Here is a 26,165-nt window from a genome sequence, read left to right on the forward strand (position 1 = left end):
AAAAAATCACTGACTGCACTGGAAGATGTATGTTACTTTTGTGTCTTGATGCAGTTTTAAGTTGATTTGCTGTATAAACTACTGATTTTGAGTAGTAGCAATACTGTCCTTAAATGCACATGAAATTTTATCTGCGTGGATTAAATAATTTGGCACTAATCCTGCAGATACTGGAGGCTGAGCTTATCTGAGTGTCCATGTGCATGCATGCAGACCTGCAGGACTGTAACCTACAGATGTAAACTATGAGAAGTCATGACAAGTCCAATGCTTGCCAGTATTCTGTAGCTTAAGGACCATCTAACTAGGAGGAAAAACAGCAATCAGGACTGAATTTTAGCTTGGACTGTCTTCATAGATTTTCCTGGGAGCAGAATGCATGATTTCCAGGCAAAGTTTGGACGATTCTAATTTTTGGTTTTTAGCTACCACTGGGAATTCACTGCCTGCTATCTTTGGATGTAGGAGAGCTGAATATGTCCTGCAGTGCTACTGGGTATGTCCTCTAAGTGCTACTGAATACTGTGGCTTAATCTGCCCTTCCATATAAAACAGTTGTGAAAACAATGCTAATTGAAAAAGGTAAAGCCCTTTCAGTCTTACAACTATAAAACTTGAAATGTAGGCCCTTAGGTTAGAAGCAAACAGGATACAAAGCCAAGCAATTCTTCAATAATCCTACCTCATACTTCAACAAACAAACAACAACAACAAAAAAAAAAAACGCAACAAAAACCCACAAACAGAAAGACCAAGGAATGATTTAATATTTTCTGTGTGAAAATGAATAGCACTGAAATTAGGATCTAATAGCCCTTTCTTCAGTCTTCCAGACTTTCATGATACCTGATATGCTGAATGGCTGAAAACAGGTGTAGCCTTGGTAGCAAACCAATCCACCTGGTCAAGATCCAAGATTTTCAAAAGGAACAAAGTGACTTCACTTCATGTGGGTGCTTTCTGTAAATGAGCTACTTTAAATTATCTAGATTGGAAAAATCATTTGTCACTTCTGAACACCTTTGCTTTAAGTGCAGATCTGAAGATAAGCCTGCTTCTGTTCCTTTTTCTAATCTGAGTTTGTGAGGTGCTTCACGTGTAAATCCAGGGAGGACTGCTGCCATCAGCATTTCAACTGTATCTACAACGTGCAGTACAGAGCTGAATCTGAAAGACAACTATGTGATTATGAAATCTATTTTACTTCATAATGTGAGTTTTGAGCAACAGTAAAAGATTTTCCCTGCTAATTGTTTTTAAGAAATAAACAGCAATTAGTGACAGGGAGAGAGAAGCAGAGGAATACAAAGGGGGAGGCAATCCCTCATGAAGATGCTAGACTCTTAAAACCAAAAAGCTGCAATGCATGCAGTTCTCAGCTGATGTGGAAGTCTTCTTTCTAATTACATGCCCAGATTAGATTTAAAAAAGATGGTTAAAAATCAACCGAATCCTACTTACACCACTTAAACAATAAACACTCTGGTAACATTATGTCAAATGTATGACCAGAATTAACCCTGTGTATGACCGTGAGGCACGTGGCAAGGGATGGCTACCACTCAGTTCAAGGTTTCTCCAGTTCCTGTTTCCAGTGGTGCAGGTCTTGAGTTTCAAATGAAATTAATAGACCTGAGGGCAAAAAATCCATGACACTCACTAGTAAAAGGGTGTTATCACTGCAAACAGTAACAAATGCAATACATTTTCCCTCTTCTCAAGACTATATTTAAAATGACTGAACTGGTCCAACCCTGCCTGACAGCAAGTCAGATATCAGCGTGATATCGCTCAGGGTGATTTTGCTATCTGTTAAAATGATAACTTAAGAAAATGGAAAAAAAAAACCAACCTGAGAGAAGGCTGCCCTTCCTGGGCCTGTTCCATTACTAGCTAGCAATCCACATGCCCTTGGACAGATGACTGCTATTTGGTCCTGTATTATGGGTATTTTGGAAACTGAAATACCTTTATCAAAGACATTCCTTGTCACTTCTAGGCTTTCTGGTCACTTGTGGAGCACTGAGGATTTGAAGAGACGCTGTCAAGCGTGCCTATTCTAGAAGTAACCTTTGCCAACAATTCCATGCTAAGTGCTTCAGTACTTTGGATGTGAGGCAGTCTTTTCCAGCCATCTGCCTCCTACCCTGCATCACCAGTTCAAAGTTTCTTTTCCCATGTCGTTCCTGGCATGATGGTTACAGAAAAGGAAATGGCAGGGAAAAATGCTGATTATGTTTTTACAAAGGGCCTAACTTTCAGGACTACCTCTCAGAAGTCCCCTTATTAAAAAAAGAAAAAAAACAAACACCAAAGCAACCAGGATTGTGTCTAACTAACTTCTACAAAATGGCTGGTTTCACAGGAGGAGGAGAATATGGCTACTGTGCTACTCAGCATTAGGGTAAAGCACCATCTAAATTCCAGTAAAGTCAGGGATTTCACCTAGCTCGTATCAGCAACCACACCCCCAGCCTTCTACAACGTCTTTGCTGTCAAGCTTGATGCTGTCAGTATTCTTCTCACTGAACATTGGGCCTCCATGCCTCATCATGAGCTCTGTAGCCATCTTCACAAAAGCCTCCTCCACGTTGCTGGAGTCTTTTGCAGAGGTCTCTATGGCACAGATGATATTATCATAGTGTTCAGCCAGACTCTGAGCTTCTTCCAGCTGAACTTCTCGAAGGTCACTTAGGTCAGACTTATTTCCTAGAAATAAGAAAGAGAAATTTATGATGACTGTTTATGCCAGAGCTAGAGTTTGGTAGAAGGTTGTCATGTCACCAAGAGCAGCTGCAGAATTTCCATTCTCGGAGATTTTCAAAATTTAACTGAAAAGGCCCTGACCAACCTGACATCAACCTTGCTTTCAGCAAAAGGTTGGACTAGGTAATCTCCATAAGACCCTTCCAACTTGTATTTCGGTGTGACTCATATATAGAACAAAAAAAGTCAACAACCAAAGTGACAGGATTGAAGAGCAATGGCTGGAGAAAGAAAAGTGGGTTAGAAATCAGAGCTAAAATCATTTTGTGAGAAAAAAAAGAAAAGAAAGACCCACTGAAAACAACAGCAGTCTTCTGGTTCCTAAGGACATCTGGGATACTGAAGTACTAACAGATTCACAAGCCTCAAAAATGGTGTCTGAGTCAGAAACACTGGAGCTGGGAGGCAGTATTTCAAATAGGGAACTGATGGATTCTAATTGCACTGAAGTTCTTCCAAAATCTTCGGTCTGCTGAAGGATGTGGGTACACTGGTCCATCAAAACACGACTGCTTGATATGATGGAACTTCCTGCCCTAGAAACTTTACAGTTGTACTCATCAGAATAGCTATATAGCAGCTCTCCTTCAGAACCTGGGTATTTGGGTACTTACTTCACCACTAAGTGAGACACAAGGGTTTAAAAGCTGGCTTCTGATACAGAGCTGCCTAACGCTTAAAAGAACTTAATCAAAGCAGACAGGCTTCTTAAGCATATTTGCCTGATGAATCAGCACTTTCTGATTAAAAAAAAGAAAAAAAAGAAAATTTCCAATCAGCTCTATTATGTACATTTTGATTTCAAGCAAAACCAAAACTTTCAACCATCAATACGTACTGCCACATTGCCCAGCATCCTGTAGTACTGAGTATTAATATTTTCAGTCTGTGATTTTGACTCACCAATCAGTAACTGCACAATGTTGGAACCAGCATACTTTCTCACATCCTCGATCCAGCGAGGAATGGACAGGAAGGAGCCTCTCTTGCTGATATCATAGGCTAGGATTGCTCCGTTGGCGCTGCGGTAATAACTCTGTGTGATCGTTCGGAATCTCTCCTGGCCAGCTGTGTCCCAGATCTGCAACTAAATAAAACAAAGCATGCAATGACACACTGGCTAGTAAAGGTTTTAAAATACATTAAGTTCTCCTGAGTCAAAAGATAGGACTTGATTCAATCACCTTGTCATAAATCTCCCTTATGTGTAACACACTGTGGCATTATACTTTTCATGTCCTTTGATCATGATTTAAGGATAACAGTGTATACTGGAGAACTTTTCCATACTTGGCTGCCTGAACTTGGTATCTGCACTGAGATGCTTTGGGTTCCAGCCAGCGAGCTCTGATGCAGTCTGCTGCAGCAGACTATGAAATTATCACTTTGGAGTGTTTAGACCTATGCCTCTGTCCCCTTCAGATACAAAGAGCTTCCAGACACTTTGCTTTTAGGTGGTAGAACAGACTTCATATGGGAAGGAAGAACAAACGCTCAGCTGATGTACTTTTGCCTCAATCCAGTAGTGTAAAAACTATAGATTTAGTGTCAAGTTTTGAGTTCCCAGTACTAGATGTTCCAGAGGAAGAAGCCAAATAAAGAGAGAGAGTGCACAAATATAATATCCTGCTCATATGGAAAGTTTATTTTTAAATCCTCTTGTTTTGCAGGTTGTCTAATGTCCTGGAACATGACAGCTTGTATCATAGGAGCTTTTAATGTAAATTAACTGTGGATTCTCATTCTCCATATAAATCTCTAATTCTTTCTGAATCCTTCACAACTCTTGGGTGCAAGCAATAGTAATAATGGAAGCAAAGATTTGTTTTTTAATAATTTTAAATTTCACTTCCCCTCCTCCTCATTCCCAAACAATGATAAATGAGTACACCATTGCTTTTTTGTGTGCATGTGTGTGTTTGTACAATTCATTACATTCTGTATCTCCTCTTAATTGGATCGGACATAAGTAAATACTCTTGAGTCTTATTCCTTATTGTGGACCTTTTGTTAATTTGTTCCCCTCTCTGAACCTCTTTCTTTTAAAAAGCTGGTAGTAACTTCAGTGATGTTTTACACAGAGCAATACAGAGCCAGATTCAATGTATTTATTTTACAAATCAGTATTTTGTTTCTATCATCTGACTCTGCTGCATGAAAGGATAAGACTTCAAGAGGTGCCTGGGTGAGGAGCTACAGGATAGGGTTTAGTAGCTTGTGCTAGCAATAGTAATGGGAGGACAGTTGGACCAGATGATCTTGTAGGTCCTTTCCAACCTTGTGATTCTATGATTCTATGCTCAAGCAGAAATTTTCATTTTGAAAAAGGCTGTATTGATCAGATAACGTTCCCACGCTAAGTAAGCATTTAGATCTCAAACAATGTATGTACAGCTTAAAAGGAATCGATTCAGTGAAGAAGTACTTCTCAGTTTTGATAAGTTTTCTCAGAGAAGGGAAAGGGACTGTAATGGACTCAAGAAACCACAAAACCACACTTATTATTGGAACTGTTAATGATCTAGAGAAGCAAGCAGACAATTACTTGATAAGGAAGTTAATGGCAGGCTTTTTATGTTCTCTGTACTCAAGTCTCCCACTAGACCTTTTTGTTCTTTATGTAGTTTAAGTTTCAGCTCTTAAGGTCATGTGCAAAATAAGGCTAATGATGATTACCCAACTCCTGGGAGGAACTGAGAGATATTACACATATAGAAGACTTAAAATATTTTTTTTAATAAAAACTTTTCATGTGGTATAAAATGATTTACCTGCAGAAAGACTAAGCAAGCTGGTCTTGGGCCTTATGCCATATACTGAATTTCGAAACCATCTCTACATGTACCTTCCATAGAATCACAGAATCATGGAAGTTGGGACACATTTGAAGAGTTGACAGAGACAACCACCTGCTCAAAGTGAGATCAAAACTTAATTCTCTGAGGAGGATTTGCTCCATAATTTTCTGAGTGACCAAAATGAATCTGATCAGCCTGTAGTTGTCAGCATTTCTTGCTCTTTCTGAACTCGAGTATGACCTGGTGTCTCTGATCCTCACAGATTTCCACAGTTGTTCCACAGCAGTACAGCAACATCACAGTGACATCAGGAAGCTCTTACAGCACTCCCAGACATTTTTTACTCAAGTGTTTATGTCTGTGTTTCCACAGGACTAAATGTACAAAGTTGCTGAAGCTCTGAATCTCTGCTGGGAACAGCACAGACCACAGGCTTGATCTTCTGAGGAGCTCAAACAGCAATCTTCCTCCCAGCCCATGTGCTCCAGGTAGGTTCTCATAGAATTCTGATGCTTGTGCTTCTCTAATTGTCATTTCTCTTTTATGTAAAGACAGAATCATTCAGCTTTTTGTGAGATCTCATTTATTGTGGGTTTTTTTCCAACGCTGAAACTACAGTATGTGTTAGCTCTATCTCTGTGCCATAACCCATAAGCATACATACCACCTGACAGACCTTTCTGTCGCTGCTCCCGTTGCTTCTTGCAGAAGGAGCTAGGTGAGTGATCACTCTATTTCAAACAAAGTCAGGCAAATAAGGACATGATTTGCTTAAGCTAAACTAAGGCTACACCGTCATCAAAGACTTGCCCTCCCAGCTGCATAACCTTGCCCTCTTTGTGCTAGCAGCTGCTAATCTGACTCACTATATGGCTTCACTCACAAATGTACCTAAAAAATAAGGATTTTTCTTTCGTTTGAAGAGTTAACACTTTGTAGTCAAAATCCCTGGAGATTTTCAAGACCAGACCAGTTTAGACCCTGAACAACTTGGTATGTTCTCAAAGCTGACTAGTTTGATCAGGAGGCTGGATGAAAGACATGAAGTTATTTCAACCTGCAATACTCTTGATTCTATGCTTTTAGATTTAAAAACGCATATATATCTGCCTGAAAATAAATGATGGCAGGCAATCATGTTTAACAAAGCCAATTCAAAGAAACCTGCTTTGCACTTAGAAGAGTAGATCAACCCTAATACACAGGTTGCACAGTCAATTCTTGTTATCTGAGAGCATGTGCACAGGACTCTTATGGTTCTGCTGAGAAAACATTAGGCAAAATATAGGAAAACATTCCATGTATTTATATGCACCCATGCTCCTTGGATGGTAAGATAAGCCAAATGCTTTGTAGGCACTTCAGATTTTCTGCAGATGTTTCAGATTTATAGTGTTTGTACTGTTTATTTGATCTATCAATGTGCACGAGTCTGATATATCTAAACCAAACCTGCACTGTGTTATGGAACTGTAAATAAACAGCCATTTTTATGGGACTCGTGGAGTTACTTTACCAACCTGGTTATCTGAGGTGTGCTGCTTTAACTAAGATGCACACACATTCAGAGTATGTGAAGAAGGAAGATGGAGAACCCATATGGAGTTACGAACTCCAGCAAATCACACATGCCTTTAAGTCAGAAGGTGGTAAAATATATGATGGCTTTCTGGAAAATCATTCTTGATTGTCTGATTAGGCTCAAAGAAAGCAGAGTTTCAACCACAGAAACTGACCACGTTGAAAATGGTGAGTGATAGACTGACCAAAGAGCACAGTAAATTAGTGTTATCAAATGATTTAATTTGGACTTGCCTTGCATTGATAAACATACTGTTTATCAAAGGTTAATGCTTAACAACTGGCCTCAGGACTATTTAAATAAATTCCCCTTCCCTTATTTCCTACATAATTTATAAAGTACTTTTCCAGTTCTTCTAAAATACTGCAGGAGTCCAGGTTTACCTTTGTTTGTGAAGCAGCATTAACAATAACTAGGAGTCCCGCAGTCAATAACTTCTATTACAAAGATAGAAATGTCATTTTATGTTATGAATTCTTCAAAATATAGCAACTTCCTTAAATTTTCCCAGCACTAAATGGTGGATGCAAAATCTCTGCTAAATGATTCTAAACCAATAGGCTGTGTCTAACAAATCACAACATTACTCCTAACAAGTCTTACTGAAACAATCTTGCAACTTTGACAGAAGCACAAAAAACAAGCTCTGTATAGCAATATATTTAAAGTAACATTCACACATGCAACAGGTATGATAAACTGATCCTCTTGATTATTTTCACTACAGAATTTTCAGAGAATGAAGAATCACTGTTTGCTAAGCATTCTGCATTCCTGTTTGCTCTCGTGTTAGGAGTGTCAAAGTAGTTGAGAAGAGAGCTATACTTTCCTCTGAATATCAGATTACTGCTTCCATGTAATAACCAATTGATTTGGTGTTTTTAGCAGTGTTAGTAAATGCAACTCTTTCTTCCATCTTCCTTTCATTCCTATCTTTGATTTTTGTCTTCTTCCTCAAATATTACGCATTTCCCATTTTATTCTTTCTACTATATATGATACCATTGCACACTAAATTTGGGATTTATTTGGAGTCGACTCTCCCATCAGTCAGGAGGCAAGACAGCTAACAAGCTGTAATTTTATATTACTTGCAATTTGGCCAGATAATAACACATTACATTATGAACAGAATATACATATGTTGCTCTGAAAGCAGTGCTTCCTATTTATTTCCACAGAAACGACAACACATACAAGGAGCACAATACCACCATTTGATAGTGTCAATTCTCAGCTACAAAATGCTCTTTCTCAACACAGGCACCACCATTAGCTGTGCATTTTCATTAGTGATGAACAAGAGCCTGCATGCCACGCTCATAAAAATAATGCACAAGTGGAGGTGACCCACAGTCACAGTGGCCACTGTTAAAAATGTACCACCCACCTCACCACTGTGCTCACACCCACTGTTTGTCTCCATAAGCGTTCAGCAAGTGTTGATGAATGTTAATTTGTACAATTTTTTCTGCATGGAGGAATTCAGATCCACTCCCTTGCTTCATACACGCTTCCATGTCAGACACCATTCTGTCAGGCTGCCCCTCTGCTGCCATCTGTCACATGGCGACAAAAGGTAACGGAGTACTGGTGGGGAAGGTTCAGCCTCCACTTCCATACCACCACCATCTGCCTCTGACATTGTGGGCCAACATAATAAAATAGGAGGCATTACTTTCAGAGCAGCCCTCCTGTTTACAGCCATAAAGTCTGAATAAAAGGCCAGAACCTTCATAACATATGGACTGAAAAAGCCTGTAAGTTAAAGAGTGCAGTGGTACATGAAGAAGTATTTGTTTTAAAATGAATGTTTGTTTTCAACAATTCTCTTCTGCTGCTTTTCTGAAGACACAGTAAGAGAAAAAAATATAATGGAAAAAAATATTTGCTGTATGTAAAATACTTTAAAATGGCAGCATGAAATAGACTTTAAAGATACTCCATTAATTCATCAGTCCACAAGGAGGTTCATGAAAAGAAATGGAATTTTGTTATTTCTAACCACAAATCACAAACTTGGACTTAGGAATATCCTTGATTTTCATTGTGCAAAATCTCAGTTCCAGTTTTATATTTTCTTACAATGACATAACTGTTAAAAATTTTTGTTCTGTTTGCCACATTCTTTCTATCAGTCAAAGAACAAAGAATTATTTTATCAATAGGATTTTAATTACTATGCATTACACCAACAACCATGACTTTTGGGAACTATGCTCTCTGTTATCTAGGGTTTAGTTTGCTAAGGAGAGAGCATGTAATAAACCACAACTGCAGCTTATAAGACAGCACACAATAAAGCATTTTTGTTCATGAAGATAGCTTTACGAAATCAACAGTAGAATGGCTTAAGTTGGAGGGGACCTTAAAGATGATGTATTCCAAGCCCCCTGCTATGGGTAGGACTGCCAGCCACTAGATGAGGCTGCCCAGGATCCCACCCAACCTGGCCTTGAATGCCTCCAGCAGTAGGGCATCTCTGAGCAAAAAATGTCTTCTCAACATCTAACATCTCCCCTTTTAGTTTGAAGCCACTCCCCCTTGTCCTGTCATTATCAGACTTTGTAGGAAGTTGGTCCCACTACTGATCGTAAGCTCCCCTCTTGGAAGGCCAGTGAGGTCTCCCCAGAATCTTCTCTTCTCCAATCTAAACAAGCCGAGCTCCATCAACCTTTCATCACAGGAGATAGAGGTGCTCCAGCCCATTGATCATCTTCAGTGCTCTCCTCCAGGCACACCTCCAGCAGTTCCACATCCCTCCTGTACAGGGAGTCCCAGGCTTGGACACAGCATGGAGCCTCACGAGGGCAGAGTAGAGGGGGATGATCATCTCCCTGCTGACACCCCTCTGTGGATACTGTTGGCCTCTGAACAGTGAGAGCACACAGCTGGCTCACATCCAGCTTTTTGTCCATCAGGACCCCCCCAAGTCTTCTTTGTAGGGCTCTTCTCAAGGAGTTCTTTTCCCATTCTGTATACATATCTGGGATTGCCTCAACCCAAGTGCAACTTGGAAATCAAGATGGTAATCACATGCAGTTTGGATTTTGACATTCCATTAGAACCCAACCTGCCACATCCCCACGTGGCTCTGTGTGACATGGTCTGCTTTTTAGCCCATGGCTCACAGAAGCCTGTCCCAAGATAGCTGGCTCATTTAATCCACTGGACAGTATCTCAAACTGCAAACAGAAATCTTAAAGAAAGTACAAAAAAAGAAACAGACTCGTTGGCACAGAGAGTGTACTTGTTCTTCCTCTCTGGAAGTGGTAAATCTCTGCAAATCTGTGATACCACATACTGGGGATTCTTACACTACCAGTTCTTTATGTTTTGTTACTACAGAGAAAGTTTCAGTTACCAGGACCATCTGTGAATAGCTTCTTTCTCCGGCCTCTCTTTATGTATGATGCTTAGTCAGCTTCAGTAGCTGCTGAAGCACTGGTGTATGAGATGTCATTTGAGACATTTGAAAGAATACAGCTTTAAGATGAAAGTCTTGTTTGAGTTAGGAAAAAAAAACATTATCTGCAGATCCTTCAACTTTACTCCCCCAACACGTTTCTTTTCCCCTATTCAACAAAAATGCATCTAAAGGAAATCAGACTTAAAATCCTTGGGCTCCAGCTATTTCAGGCACATATAACGGTAGTGAAAACATTCAAGGTTTGACACAGAAAGGAACACTAACACAATTAACTTGAAAATGTTTGTTTGAATCTCAAAATAAGTGTCTGATTCATACTCACTCAGCTGTGTTGAAATACTATCCTTAGCCCAACTAAAAATGAAGCACAGGCCACTGGGGATGTGGAGGAGGTAGTGTCCAAATGCTCCTTGGGACTTTTTTGGACACGCTGTTGCTCTGAAAGAACTTCTAAAGATGATCCAGTTAAAAAAATGGATTTTCTCATTTGTGCACCATTTGCTGAACACAAAACAAGCCTTCTCATTCCTTAGGAAGATTCTGCCTTGAGTAGCATAAATCCACAATGAAGTTGGAGCTGCACAGGGACATCGCCTGGCATGCATTGTAAGGGTCTTAACAATCAAACTTTATTTTAAACACATCTTGGATGCTTCTTAATTTGAGGAACCCCAATTAACAACTTATGTGAAACACTTTTAAGCAAGTGTGTCTCACGCGACTGGCACAATGAGAAGTTGCTCTTGTGGAGAACATGTGCAGGCTTGTTTGCCAACACCTTAGGATGTGACCTGTTCGGACAGCTAAAGAACTCTTCCTAGCATCAGTAAAACCTCCAGCACAACCACACCTGTACAACGGGTCAGACACACACACCTGACACTGAATTTAACTACTAGAGAAGGGAGCTCACAACAGTGTAAAATAATGCCTCCTTATTTTCTTTTTCCTATGAAACGCAGAGCAAACCTTTCTACATCAGATGGTCTGCTCTGAAATCTCAATCCAACTGGAAAAGCCTGACTGAAATTTAACCTTTGCATATAATTCACACCTTAACAGAGCAAACAAAAAAAAACCAACCAAAACTCCAAGCAATGTTTTCATATTCTAGCTGCGGCCCTGGCTCGGCAGCTAACAAAAACACTTACAAGGTAAATCAGCAGCAATATTGGATCAATTTGCCTAAATTTGTGCTTAGAATAACATTCTTCAGCCTGTGCACCCCTGAATTTTTCTAAGCAGAAGTACAGGACAATCTTAAGCAAAAGGAAGCCTCGAGAGGCCTACATTTTCTTGTCTTCTGTAAAGTACTGAGTAATAATCCACAGGTTTTGCTACAGACTGGCAACTAACGCAGGGATACTCAAGCTTAAGTACTGCCAACATGGAAGAGCACACCTAGGGAGTTAGCTTTATTTCCAGGGCTAGTCGTCTCCTAGTCGTGAAGTCCCTAGCTGAGACCCCTGGCACCAGTAACAGATACGTGTGTCAATCTGTGTGGCATCTAAAGTCAGCCTGGTTTCAGTGTGCGAGGAGAAACCTCTCTACTAGCTGCTCACTTCCTGGAAAGCGCAGAAGAGCACAAGCTGAGCATCTGTGTTTCCTGTTCAGCAGCTAACCTCATATGTCATAGAAAAGGTGGAACACCACAAAGAAAAGAGATATCTTTGCTAGGTCTTGGACTTCTCATCTTTTTGTAAAAGGTGAGCCTTCATTTCTTCCATTTTCTAGAACTTTATCTGCTTAATATTCTGCTCACCACAATTAATTTGTAAGAAAAAAACGACAGAGAACTTTCACCCCTACTTTGTTAAACACAGAGCAAAATTCAGCTGCAATTATCGTATTTCTTTCCATGTTTCATTTCAAAAGCTTTACAGTTTTACGGTCATTTTCTGGGCAATGACTGAATTTGTTCTTTTTAGTCCCACTGGGAGTAAGCAGAGATAGCTGTATGTCCTCATTCCAGAGGGGAACAGCACAGGTTTTTGTACCGCAGCCCCCCACAAGTTGCTGTGTGCTTCAGCCTCTCTTTCCTACTGCCTGACAGCATTCCTGCACCCAGAGGTCAGGTCTGTTGTACGGAGTTTGTGCCACGGAGTAAGGATAACTTCACTGGGTAAAAATCGGGTCTACCCAAACAATTAGCTAATTTTCTATAGCACGAGAGGAGCAGAAGTCAAATTTAGGGTTGGTTTTTTTTTTTTTTTTTTTTTTTGGATTTGAGAACTATAGAAGCTGCACTTTCTAGCACACTCCATTAACAGTGCCTTAAGACAACTTTTAAATATATCTAATTTAAAAAGTGTTGCCCGCCTCCTCGGAGGCTGCCAGCTCCAAATCCCGTTCTGCAAATAGAACACCGCAGCCGAGGTTCTTTCTGGTTTGTAAACAAACCACCGCCGGTCGCCCGGCTGGAAAGAGCGGCACCGCTGTTAAAGTACAACCCAGCAGAGCGTCCTGGGGCGCGGGTTTGCAGCTGGGCTTCTCCCAGCCGGGAGCCGAGTGGTTACACAGCTGGTCCCACTGCAGTTAGAGAAGTTAATATATAGGCTCCGTTCAGCCTAGTGCCCGAGGCCGTTTGGGAAGGAGGCACCGGAGATGCGCAGCCCTTCCTCCAAGCACAGCAGCACCGCAGGGATGGATAAGTACACAGTGGGCTGGGGAAGCCGGCAGCGGGCCGGGCAGCCCTGCGGCAGCCGAGGGCTGTGCCGAGCCGAACCGAGCCGGCCGCAGTTCCCCCCGCAGTTCTTCCCGCCGGGCCGGTACCGCAGCACGGGGTAGCGGCCGTCCCTCGGCCTCGCCGCTCACCTTCACCCGCTTGCCCTGGATCTCCAGGCTCTTCATGGTGAAGTCCACGCCGATGGTGCTGCCCTGGCGCTCCGCAAAGGCCCCTGTTTTGAAGCGCTGTACGAGGCAGGTCTTGCCCACGCTGGCGTCCCCGATGAGCACCAGCTTGAAGAGGAAGTCGTAGCTCTCCTCGGGGTCGGGGCCGGACCCCGGCGCCGCCGGGCCGGGCATGGCGCCGCCGCCCTCGGCCTTCCGCCCGCCGCCGCCGAGGGGAGCCGGGCTCTGCGCAGCGCCCGCCGCCCCCCGCCGCGCCGCCCGGCCCCGGCCTCAGCCTGGTCCCGCCCCACGCCCGCCTCCCTCCGCTCGCCGCCTCCGGCCACGTCCGGCCGGGCTGCTGGCGGGGCGGCGTCGCTCCCGGCTCCGCCGCAGCCTCGTTTCGCTCGACGGCCTGTGGCCGCCCCCGAGCCGCTGCTGGGGCCTCGGTGGGACTCGGGTCGCGGTCCCACCGACGAGTGGCACGAAAACGTCAGCTGTCACGGGTAGCTGTGGGCTGCCGGTCGCTGCCGCTGGGGAAGCTACGCGTGCAAGTGTCCTCATTTGTTTGGAGTGACGTTTTCCCGATACGTTATTTCTGGCCCGTTTACAGTTACATATGCGCTGAAATAAGCAGGTGCAGTTGCACCATTAAGTCATCCGGGAAGTGCAGCCGATTTACTTCATCTTGCTTTTCATTTTTCGGCCTGAGCTGGGGTGTGGTTTGTTTCCAGAGTTCCAGCCCAAGGCTCGGGGCGATGGTTTCTCCCTGCACGGTGCTGTGCCACTCATCTTTCAGTCTGTTAACATCATGCTAAGTGTCTGACATGTGACACGTGTCTGTGCGGTTGTGTATCGCCTTATAAATTGGCTGTGCACTAAGAGAAATTGTCTCAGCAATCTGGTGTTGCATTTTAACTGCTACCTAGCTTATCTGCAAAACAAGCTGCTGTTTAATAGATACTCCCTTTTAGATTATGTAATGAGTCAAGATGCTAATAATAATAAGTTTTGCTAATACTTTGATACAGCGCTTCTTGATACTCCGTTCTTTGTTTTAAAAAAAAAAAAAAAAAGCCAAATTCTCTTCTCAGTTTGAATGGACAGAATTGTGAAATGGAGTATATTAATGGTAGCATTGCTGAATGAGAGGTGCATTTTTCTTAGATAGCTCTGCAGGACAGCTGGCCACAGCTAGCTTTGTGACTGAGCTAACATAGGCCAGCTTGGATTACTCTGAGTCAGTGGATTTTTGGGTAGCTTCGTGGTTATTCCTTTTCAAGTTCCTGTTTGGCAATCCATAGTAACCTTCTAGTGTGAGCAGACATGTGAGTACTTGGTTGGGCTTTGTTTCAGGTAGTCTGCAGCTGTGAATTCAACAGGCCACTGACTTCTAGTCTGTTGATCAGCCAGGACAAAGTGTTAGAAGAAAGAAGACATCACTCTCACATTAATTAGCACTTCTTATGTTTTCAGTGTCTAAGCAAGGCACTTCAAAGTATTTTTATTTAGGAAGATATATTCATAGAGATTTAATTCTTAATATTTAGAATTAATTGTACAATCTCATTTTAGTGCAAATAATTATACTACCTCCACTGAGATAATTACATGACCAAGTCTTCCTCTGTCTTTGCTATAGATCATACATATTACATCGGCAGTCACTGTTGCTTGTCTTAGTTAGCTTTTAGAATCAGTTAAAACAAAGAATTGCCCAAACGCAGTCTTCTGACTTAATGTTTTCTGTTGCTATGCTTGTGTAGAAGGTTTTTTGTTACTTTTCAAATTGTGAAAGCTGCAAATAGTGGTTTGAATGTTGAAACACTTGTCTTTGATCCCCAGGTTCTACTGAGGATTAGCACTTATTGCATGGAAAGCTTAGGAGAAGCAAGGGTTTGAGCCAATTTCAATTTGTATCTGCCTGTGTACTTGAGAGTCATTCATCAGACAAGAGCAGAATGATAGAAAAAAAGCACCAGAACATGGTGGGAGGATCCCCTAGGCTGGCCTTCCTCACAATCCTTTTCTCTCAGCTAACTCAGTTTAAGAAGCAGTCCAATTTCTCATGTCTAATAAAGAGGTTGAGTTGCAAAGCCTTTGTTACAGGTGCAAGATTGCTTGCGCATTTCCACATTTGATAATGGAATTTGGTTGGTGGTTATATTTCAGAGCAACTGCTTGAGATTTGAAGTTACAAAGCAAATTAATTAAGTTCTGACCCTTCTAATAAATGTATATGGTGACTTTACATGAAATGCTGTGGAAGAAAACCCACAGAGGAATCCTAAAATATACTACACAGTCTTCTGATGCACTGCTGCTGGTATTACAGACTATGCTCTATTATAGAAATGAATTGTTCTGAGTTTTAGCTAGAATAATTTTGTAGTATTATATTATTTAGTAATTCATCCTAAACTGAAGGATATGCTGATGTAAGTAAATTTGTATCCAGTTTAGCAGCTCCTGATCCTTGCTAGTTTAAAATACTAGATTTAGATTTAATTTGTTAATGTTCGACAGCCTTTTTGAGAAGAAAAAAAGCAATTATGAAATTTTTTTGAGTGTTTGATATTTACAGAAGAGAGGAGATTTTGTACGTGGATAGGATGGAGACCTTTTAATTCATTTGCAGAGGGCCAAGACAAATATTAATAAAGTTACCTTGAGGTCTCTCACCAGTACAGCAGAAGAATCAGTTGACAACACAGCCTCTGTTCTTCCAAATCTGTATGTTTGCACTGCATGAGAAATAATGAGGGAACTGCATGTAGGTGGGGATGTTCTTTAATGTAATGGTAATAATCACAATTAATTGGGAAGCCCCAAAGTTTTAGAATGGTTTTGTCCTGGAGAGTCTTAAGTGCTTTGTTCCTCAAAACCACCGTGGTTCCTGCATTAGGAGGCACTAGGAAGACTCCTGGAGTCCTGAAGAGTGATGGACCATGTAGTGCTTGTGGCCTATTCTAAAGAATTGTTGTTTTTGCTTGGCATTCTCTTATCATTGTGGCAGTGAAGCTGTCAAGTGGTAAGGAAGTTGCTGACTTAGTAAACAGGGAAGAATTTGGTGGCTGGAACTCCTCCAATGAAGAATTTTTGCATTCTTCTTGTACGTTTGCAGAGCCTTATCTTGCTCTGAGAAAATGTTCAGAATGTTCAGTGTCTCCTTCATCATCATCATAAGCGATGTAACTAATGTTACACAGCTGCTAGGCAGAGTGTACCTCTTCGTCTTATGTGACGTGTTTGTTACCCAAGGCAAGTGCTGAGTTTATCAGCCAAGCTGCAGAGCAAGCTGGTAAAAAATAAAAAAAGCCTTCATGTGGTTTTTGAACTTACTGTTTTGAGTATTAGAAGCCATAAGCTTTCATATATCTGTGTGATATCATGTGACAATCCGCATGATTGTGGATACTGGGTTAATTGTCATTTAAAATTCCAAATTCGTGTACATAGCTTAATCATCTGTATGAATGCAGTGCAGATTCTCCTCTGTTAAGTTTCCGAAGGCTTTTATCTGTCTTAGTCACCCATCCATTTTCCTTGTCTGTTTTCAGGAGTGTAAGAGAGGATGTTCAGCTTCAGAAACTTTTCCTGTTATCAGAACAGATTTCTTAAAACACAGCTGTTAATCACAGTTTCATGCACCAAAGGGTTGCTGATGAAACTGAAAACCTTGGTACCTCTCAGTCAGACTGGGCAAGTCACCACAGACCAGAGCCTAATTCCTGGTATCTTTGTGTGGTTCCTTGAGTTGATTGTTGACCTCTACCATCATCACTGCAGACTGGAGGTGCCACTTCAGGACTGTAGGGCAAGGGGAATACTGAAATCCCTTTGAACAGTGTGTGTTCCCATTAGTATTCCCCTTTTTTTTTCCAACTTCAATCCAAATCCCATGGAACAGCAGTGTGTACATGTATAGACACTACCAGTTGGTCCACGTGTGCACATTCCCAAAATGTTGCTTGATGTGCTCAGTAAAGAAACAGCTGGAAATCTGCATGGTTCATTGACTTTGATTCTTCTAGGCGAGATTAATGTGGTGCATGTAAATTCACCAGACATCCTAACAGCAGCGTTCTTGCAGTATCTGTATGTCCGTCTGCGACGTGTCAGAAGAGTTGGAGTTCTTGATGATAATTTCTGTCTTCCCTGGTACAGATTTCTGGGCGAGCTGAGGCTGTCCTGAGCAGATCCAACATGCTTCTGGCTCACAGCTGCAGCCCCAGGCTGACAGCTTGTCTTGTGTCTCTGTTTTAGCAGCTGTGCTGTCGATATTTTTCCACCAATCACCACATGCTGTTTTCTTCAATTTCTTTGCTTTATTTACTTAATCTACATTTATTCCCTCTTTATTTTATTGTAGTTTGATAGCATGATATTACAATGGTAAAGCGGTTATTCAAATTATGATTTGCATTTAAGCTCTTCAAGACTTTGGAGGATGGAAGAAAGAAAATGCGGGAAGCTTTAATGTAAAGATGGAGCTGTGACTTTGGGTTGTAGTAGCAGAAAACCTGAAGTGGGCCTAAAAGTTATTAACCAAAGTGTGTAAAATAAATTTTTACGTGTATTGCCCAACATCCAAAAGTATACTAACTTTAGGTTTCTGTCAAGAAAAGGAATTTTTTTTCTGTAACATCTGAAATTTCATTGCAGAAATTATATTAACGCTTTAGAAAGAGCAAACAGCACTTGTGGCTTGTTTGGAAAATCACTCTATATCAACCTGCTACTGAGATGCTGATAGGAAAGGGCGGGGAGCTCCAGGGAGCCATTGGGTGGCGATGTTGATTCAGTTTCAAGCCGTGTGAGTCTGAGCAGGCTGTTAGGAAGTTAAAAGAACCACTTCAGGACTTCGGTTTGTGATTCATAAACAGCAATTGCTCTTTTTGTTCGGGCTCCAATAGAATCGAAATAGAATAGAACACACGCTTGCTTCTAAGTGAGCTGACGGCAGCCTGTGGGGAGTAATTGCTGACATCTTCTGCTGCTTTGTACTGCTGCTGGCCTGAGTGGGTGGCGAGAGGCATTTTGTGCAGACCTGTCAGCAGGAGATTCCGTGCTCCTGCTCTGTGGTCAGCAGACACAAAATAGAAATCCTAGATGACTTCTTAGTATCAGAGGCAAAAACAGACAAACAAAAACTTTTGACTCCAAAGGACTTCTTTCATACCAAGGCCATTAAAGGATGGACTTGTGATTTTTTAATTTTTATTATTTATTTGTTTGTTTGTTTATTTCTGATTTAAGATGAACTCTAAATGAGCCCTGAATTTCCTTAGCATTAGATATTCTTGAGAGGAAAGAGGTGTCCATCCACTTTTCCTACAGATTGTACCTGTACAGAACAGTGCAAGTGACCTTTAACAGCTATGGATACTTGATGGCCAAACAGGAAACTCACACCTAAAGCTAAATTAAATCTGAATGAACTTCTTCAGGTAGCTGAGATTTGTTGCCTCAAAGGAGCTTGCTGTGTCAGTGAGCAGCCATGTACTTGCTGAAATGACATCAGTGCTGCTGCCCATGGGCATTGCTTGGATGCACCCAGAACCAGGGGAAGGCATGTTGAAAGGTCTGCCATGGAGCAGATTGCCCCAGGAAAGGAGTTTGGCACAAAAAGCAGCCACATGGCTGTTATGCAACTAAAGCAATTTGTTGTCATGCTCTTGTTACTGAGTGTAATCTAAATGCAATTGGTATTGATGGAATAGCAAAATATTTACATGGATTTTAGCAACAGACTAAGGGCTTTTGAAACTGTTTTGTGTAGTGCTCTGAAGAAAGCAATACAGTAAGCTTAAAGCAATAATTAGACAGGAATTGTTAATTTTTTCAGTGTAGTCAATTTTTCCTGTTGATGTAAAAAAAGGAAGTTGAGTTCTGTATAAGGGTAGTTGCAGACTCAGTTGTGGCATCAGTATTTGGCAAATGAAATCAGACTTTCACTTGCAGAAGGCGGTATTTGAAACAATAAATTTATATTCTCAAAATACTGGCATCCTTAGAAAACAAGGGTAAAAAGATCAAATACACTGAATCCACAGCAAGTGGAATGATTGTTTAAAAGCAGACACTTGTGCCAAGGCAGAGAGAAATGAGCTTGCTCTGTTTTAAAGCCATGTAGTTACATACAGAGCCCAGAAATGCTCAGCCCTTCCTGACACTGCAGCTGGTAGCTGTGGTGCTGCAGTCATCTGTTTGCCACCTCCACTCATTTTCCTTTTTAGTTCCTCCCTTCATGTACAGGGCATGCTGTGCTTTTACTCCCCTGGTTTCTCTGCACTTCCTGTGGTTTATCCTGAGGAGCTGAGGACCTGGCCAGGCTATTGCTGCCCCACTGGAAATGGCACTTCTGTTGTTGGTTTTTGGTTTTTTTTTGGTCACATTCTGTCAAAATTTTGTTTTGCTTTCCTTGTTGCTTGCAATCTTGTAAATTAGCAGAAATGCTTTCATTCTTAAGTGCCAGGCTACCTCTGGTGAAGAAAACAGCATTTGTAGCTAACTTCAGAATACACTATCCAGGGTGGCTGCATTCAGCAGAAGGCGTTAGTGGCACTAAGCAAAGCTGCCAGATCTAAAGAGCTGTGTAATGATATTACAATTTGACTCCATTAATGCACGGAGGCAGCTGTAATTGACACAGTGTATGTGTCTTTCAGCATACCCTGAGCTGAGATGTCATTTGTAGAGAGTGAGCTTTTTTGTTTTACTTTATAGAGCTCCAATGCTGGCTGTTAGCATATTGAAATAAATGCCTTCCATTAATAAAACTGAGGCCTTAAGTGCAATAGTGAATAACACTGTGTGATGCATGTGTAACTCTAACATGAAGGTAGGGCACATCTGAGTTACTGAATTTATGGAAAAGAAAAATAAGAACAAAAATCCAACCAAATTAAGTGCATCAGAAACCAACCCAAGACAATGTGTGGGATGAGCTGTTGAAAAAAATAAATAAAATAGGAAGTCTGCCATTCTCTTCAATAACATTTGCAGTAATTTGGGTGCAGGATGCAATTGTAAGGACAGAACAAAAGGATCTAGTTTGTAAGCCTCCCTTTCTATTTATTTACTTAAAAATAAGCAGCTATTTTGCAAAATATGCTGAACATTTATTACTGTTGAACAAAATCCAAACAGCAGCAAAATTTCCTGATCATGAACTCCAGCAATTCATCTGTAACAAACCTAAGGGTAGACAGAAATAATGCATTGAACTAAACAGAAGTTGTTCAGGTTGAACAGCAACGTTCTTCAATGTTAAGAAAATATTAAGCATTTCAAGAAAAATTGTGACCAATTGGCCATTCTTTTTAATAAATGAAGCCCACATATATATGCCCTGTTAATTGAATTGCAGTATGCACAAATCTACTCTGCATGTTAGAGTGAACTGTGTAAAAATATTTGTTATTCATACTCCATAGTTCTGCACGTGACCACTTGTCTTGCTAAACATCAAAAAACCCAAAACCTTTATTAATATATAATTAATCCCCACAGTCACGTCTGTGCCACCAAAGATTGCATCCACCTTTTTAAAGCACTGCACTTGCTGTAACTTCTAGGAGAATGTGCAACATTTATTACTGGTTTGCATTTTTGCAGGCATAATATACTAATGCTTTCACAGTAGATTCTGTGATCCTTACAAACTCCTTTGGGAATACTTCCTGCTTTCTTTTTTTTTTAGGTAGCTGACACTGTATTCTCTTGTCCTTGCATATTGTTAGCATCTGAAGTATTATTTATGGCCATTTCGTGGAGTACATGGCTTAAGCAGGATACCGTGGCCTTGCTGATAAACACATGGATGTTGCTTGTGAGCCTTTACTTAGTGGTTCCAGCTTTCCTCTATTCAGACTTTTTTCAGATAAAAGCCAAGTGGTTCACAGGTGATAAACACAATTCTGTTATAGTGGAAAGTGAAATCGTCAAAGAGGAAATTCCCCCTTCTTTCAACTTATGAGGCCTGAAAAACATTTCCTCAAACTGCCATTTTTTTCTGTATCCTGTGTGTTGACACAAGCAGAGAAGTTTGCTAAGTGCTCATTCGATATGTTTATACAAGTAAAGCTCTACAGTAGGGCATGTTACTCTTTTATCTATAGTAGCAAACTTTTAAGTTGACTGGATTCCAGTGCTTTATGACTTCAGTTATAACTTCATCCATTCACCTGCATTGATTGTTGTTTTGGTGTAGGTCCATTCAAATTCATTTAGTTTCATTGCTTGTTTTTATGACAAAAAATGCTTATCTAGCTTTGTAGGCACAAAGGAGCTTTTAGTATTAATAAGTTATTTCAGAGAAACAAAAAATATCATTTAGGAAACTCTCAATTGTAGAGTGCATTTCTTATGTACTGTTCTGCATGATCACAAACTGGTGGTTGCCTTTTGAAGACTTGAAAAGTTCACTGCAGAGAAAATACCCTAAAACGGCAAGTGCAAACGTCATTAGTACCGCATTATTTGACTTCTCCGAACTGTCCTCAACCCCTTTTTTATTTCTAGATGCATGACCTTGCTTTGGGTCAGCACTCCATGTAACTCACTGTTCTTTGCATTTATCTGTTCCTCCTCGTTCCCCGCTGTGTGTCACTGCAGACTAACATTCCACAGTGCATGTTGTCTCCCAGCTATGTAATGATTTTACAAAGGAAACATCAGACTCTTCCTTGTCTCAGCCTGAAGCCCCATCCTACGCTTTGTTATTGAGCTGTGGAACCCTCTGCCTGCAGTGCATGCTTTTTCCCTTAATCTAACTATTCGTCCCTCATGAAAGTGTCTCTCAGCAGTTCATCTGTACTTGGCCTTCCCTTGTATGCCAGGCAGGGACAGGTGTCAGTTTAGGTTAGCAGGTGGTGATGTCTCTGTTGGCCTGTCTGTGCTAGGAGGAAGAGAGGACCAGCAGGGAAGGTAAGTTGGGGCAGGGTGTGTCTCAGTTTGAACTGCCAACAGCTGTATGAATGTAGGAGGCCTTTGGAGATCTCCCACCTGATCAGCATAGCTTCAACTGACTGGATGGGATCACGGCATGACATGGTGTTCGTGGAGTCTTATGAATAATCACAGCAAAGAAAAAATGATATGCCCATGAGGACCACAAGAATTGAGAAGAGGAACGTGCATAAAATCCTGTGTATCAAATGTCAGTAGTAAAACTGCAAGAAAATCTCTGGAAATTTCTTGGCAGTTTAGAACTGTGAGAGATCAGACTGAAGTGAGCATGAATGTTCAATAAGCATCCTTTATTTTAATTTTGCGTACATTTTTATTTTTATTTTTATTTTTTTAATCTGGGAAATTCAATGATATTTAAAATAATTTTTACTGATTATTTTCTCATTATCTGTCTTAGACATATTATGGGATACATTCAGTGGCTGATATGTTAGTAGTTCTACTGATAGGAAACTTCTGAACCCGAGGAAGAGAACTGAATTTGTCTGCACACATGTATGATCCTACAGGCCACTGGGACTCTGAAGGGGAAGCAGAAACTCACACAAAATAAGAAAAGAATTGCTAAAATACCATGATCAGTGCTCATATCCACATATTAAAAAGTATAGGTTTTGGTAGGGCAGAGAATTCACTGGAAAAATGCAAAATTAAAGGATTCTTTAGAAAATATAGAAACTACTTTCTGTATGAGTAGGCAGTGGCAGATTGAAATTTTTCATTCAACGTATCACCAATCTTGTTTTTGAAAGGAAATTAAACTTGCTTATCTGAGGACCCAGATTTTGTGTCCTGGGATCCCTCAGTAGCGTCTTACTGTTGCAGCTAGCATTGCCTGTGCACACATGTTTTCTGTGGTCGAATGGTTTGATGGTTCTGCTCAAGCTAGTGAAGAGCTCATTGCAGCTTGTAGCTTTTGGAGATATGTCTCCGCAAATACGAACGCCTAGAAGCGTATTGACTTAGTTCTATTTGGCACACCAGCTTTTTTGAGGATCTCAGAGCCCATCCTAGTAAAATAAGGGTAAAGATTGCTGCGGCAATTAAAATGAGGTCTCTCCAAAAGAACTCAAGGCTTTTTATTGGGAGAAGCCTTTTGCAGACCCCCAGCTCATTCCCCGTCAGCTGATTCAAGGGCTTCATCCTCACAGAGGCAGGCGTTGCACATCTGATGTTTGCAAGAGAGGATTCAGAGATATCTTCCAGCCAGAGTTTTAAATACAGAATATGACAGTCACAGTTCCATGGATTGTCAAATATTTTTATTTCCTCCAGGCTGAGCAAGCTGTCAAAGGCACCAGGAGAAACCGTGGTCAGGCTGTTATTCTGCAGATAAAGCCTCTTGGTGTTAATGGGTAAGGAGGGCACTTCCTTCAGCTTCCTTGAACTGCAGTCTATCTGCAAGCCCTTCATTTCCTCCAGGGGCTTACAATTGCAGGAAGGAGGACAGACTTCAGTTTGGATCACGTGCAGCAGCAATGATATGGCAAATCCTGCAGCAGTGATGAATCCTGCCTTGTTCATGCTTTAGCTACCCAGAGAACAATAACAATAATAGCAATAAGTATGATTAATTAATTAGCTATGTCTAATTGCAGAACTAGAACACAATTGTTTCTTTCTCAGGATGGCTCGTGAGGCTTCGGTTTTTGGAGGACAGTCTTTACCTTTCTTTATTTCCTATGAGCCATTCTTTCTCGCACTAAGTATCTCAGAATGGTAGAATAACCAGAGTTGGAAAGGACCTACAAGGACTATCGAGTCCAACTCCTAAGTACAGTAAATACAACTGAGAGAGAGCACAGAGGTTCCATTTTTTGCCTCTAATTTACTGTTTTTCCTTTATAAGTGTGCAAAATTTGTTATTGTTTAAAGTTCTGGAACAGAATGACAGCATGATGGTAAAAACTAGATTAGTTTTAAGCAAAGATTTTGATTCAGTTTCTGTACTTATATAGTGTTAAAGTTATGTGTTAAAGTCAGATTTCAAAATTAAGTTTAAAAGATTGAATAACTGTAAACTAAATAATGTTCTTTCTGGGACTTTAACCAGAAGAGAGGATTTTGTGGTAAAAAGTTTGTTTTTTCCCCTGTCCTGTAGCTTCATTTCACCATGTCTGACAAAAGACAATAAGATCTGGATAAATGGAAATTTTGCATATTTATTACTGCTTATTTTTTAGGGATTAAGTTATATAGAGAGGCTCCCAAGAGACATCCACCGTAGTGCTTTTTTTTTTTTTTTTTTTTTTCCCCCAATTTAAAGCCTCCTAACATGTTTGCTATTCTGCCTTTGTTGTTATTACTATTATTTTGATGTAAATACAAACCCCCTTACTTTAAGGTAAGGGGGTTTTGTATTTGATAAGTTTTGATCTTGGAACCACATTTCTTTGAATTTAATACCTGATCTAGTGAATTCACTTTTTTTTTCTTTCCAATTCACTTGGAATAAGTAAGTATTGAGATAAAAGTATCTGACTGTGCATTGCCTTGGTTGCTACTTGGAGAGTAACAGGTGATGTAAAAATGATGTTTTTTGTATCACTACACACTTAGAAAACCTCCTTCTTCCATGAAGATGGTGAAAACAGGTGAATCATTTTGTTTGCAGGCACACCTTAGAAGAACTCTGGATGTGATTTACAGTTACACTGATCAAGCCTTAAAAATATCAGGCAGATAGGACTGTCCTATAAACAGCAACAAACACAGAGTGAAAGAGTTTTTTACTTACCTAAGGTGATACAGAGCTTACATTTTACTTATGCAGAATGGGATTTTAAAAAAATAGTTTTCAATTCAGTGTTATAAAGTGGAGAAAATTTTAGAACTAAAAATGATTTTTTTTTCTCAGGTTTACAATAGCTTGTCACTGATTTTTTGTTTGTCAAGGAAGTTTCATTTAATAAAGGCTAAAATTGTATGTGGGGGAAAAGGATTGATTTTGTTTTAAATTAATTTTGTTTATGTAGTTAGCTTCTCAAAGTTAGACAACTTTAGATTCCTGTTCTAAATGCTACATTTCTATATTTTAAATGGAATTAATGCTACATAAAAGTACAAACTTCAATAACAGAGTAGCTGAAATATTAATCTTGACCTTGTGTGCCTCTGTTAGCATGTGTTTGGCCTGGATATTTTTGGTCTGAACCTACATCCTTATCCAATATTTTTTGAAATTCTATTAGACTTTTTTTTTTTTTTTTAAATAGACATTTTAAAAGGACAGATGAATGTCCTCAGATATAACTGAAAAGTAATATCTTACAAAAATAAGAATCTCTTCAGGTTTAGTATTTAAGCATGAGATACTTCACATCAGGTAAAATTAAGAACTGGCAAAAATGCAGAAAGGAAGGGCTGATGAGAAGGCAGATGCTGACACTTACCTTTATTTTTCACCTCTTGCTTCCTTTCCTCTGCTTGGCTAAGAGCTGGAGTGCATATAGCAACCAGAACTGGCTTTTTAAAGAGTCAGTAAGGAAACAGCATAAAGTTGATGAGCTTTTTTCTGTGCACAAATAGGAAACCACTCTCAGTGGAAATTGTCTTGTCAAATGGTTGACATCTGTCATGGCATATTGTGCTTGTCTGTTTTGTTTTATAGTGTTTTGTCTGTTACAGACAAGAGGAAATACTTCTCAGTTACTTTTATTGCCAATATATACCTATTTTTTGCAATAAACCTGAACATTTTAATTTCATACAAATTTAAAATAACTCATCTGATAAATTTCTGCCGTGCTGTAGTAATCTGTATGCAAGTATATAGGTTAGCTTCAGC

General features: G+C 40.4%; 2 protein-coding genes across 3 annotated transcripts; both read right to left on the minus strand.

Moving 5' to 3' along the window:
- Nucleotides 1–745: 745 nt before the first annotated feature.
- RAB43 (RAB43, member RAS oncogene family) lies at nt 746–13,656 on the minus strand. Of its 2 annotated transcripts, none has more exons than XM_052678499.1 (3): nt 13,391–13,656; nt 3,670–3,847; nt 746–2,709 (listed from the first exon to the last, which is right to left on the minus strand). In XM_052678499.1, exons 1-3 carry the CDS (start codon nt 13,598–13,600, stop codon nt 2,456–2,458), a joined length of 642 nt encoding a protein of 213 aa, XP_052534459.1. In that variant the 5' UTR covers nt 13,601–13,656; the 3' UTR covers nt 746–2,455. The 2 variants fall into 2 exon arrangements, with proteins under 2 accessions (XP_052534459.1, XP_052534458.1); XM_052678498.1 differs by having other exon boundaries at nt 3,670–3,853; nt 13,391–13,647.
- Nucleotides 13,657–22,644: 8,988 nt separating this feature from the next.
- On the minus strand, nt 22,645–25,882 carry GP9 (glycoprotein IX platelet). Its single transcript, XM_052678501.1, has 2 exons — nt 25,771–25,882; nt 22,645–23,909 (listed from the first exon to the last, which is right to left on the minus strand). Exon 2 carries the CDS (start codon nt 23,900–23,902, stop codon nt 23,276–23,278), a length of 627 nt encoding a protein of 208 aa, XP_052534461.1. The 5' UTR covers nt 23,903–23,909; nt 25,771–25,882; the 3' UTR covers nt 22,645–23,275.
- Between the last annotated feature and the right edge of the window lie 283 nt (nt 25,883–26,165).

Source organism: Tympanuchus pallidicinctus, unplaced genomic scaffold, assembly GCF_026119805.1.
Source record: "Tympanuchus pallidicinctus isolate F22 unplaced genomic scaffold, pur_lepc_1.0 scaffold17, whole genome shotgun sequence".
Classification (NCBI taxonomy): Eukaryota; Metazoa; Chordata; class Aves; order Galliformes; family Phasianidae; genus Tympanuchus; species Tympanuchus pallidicinctus.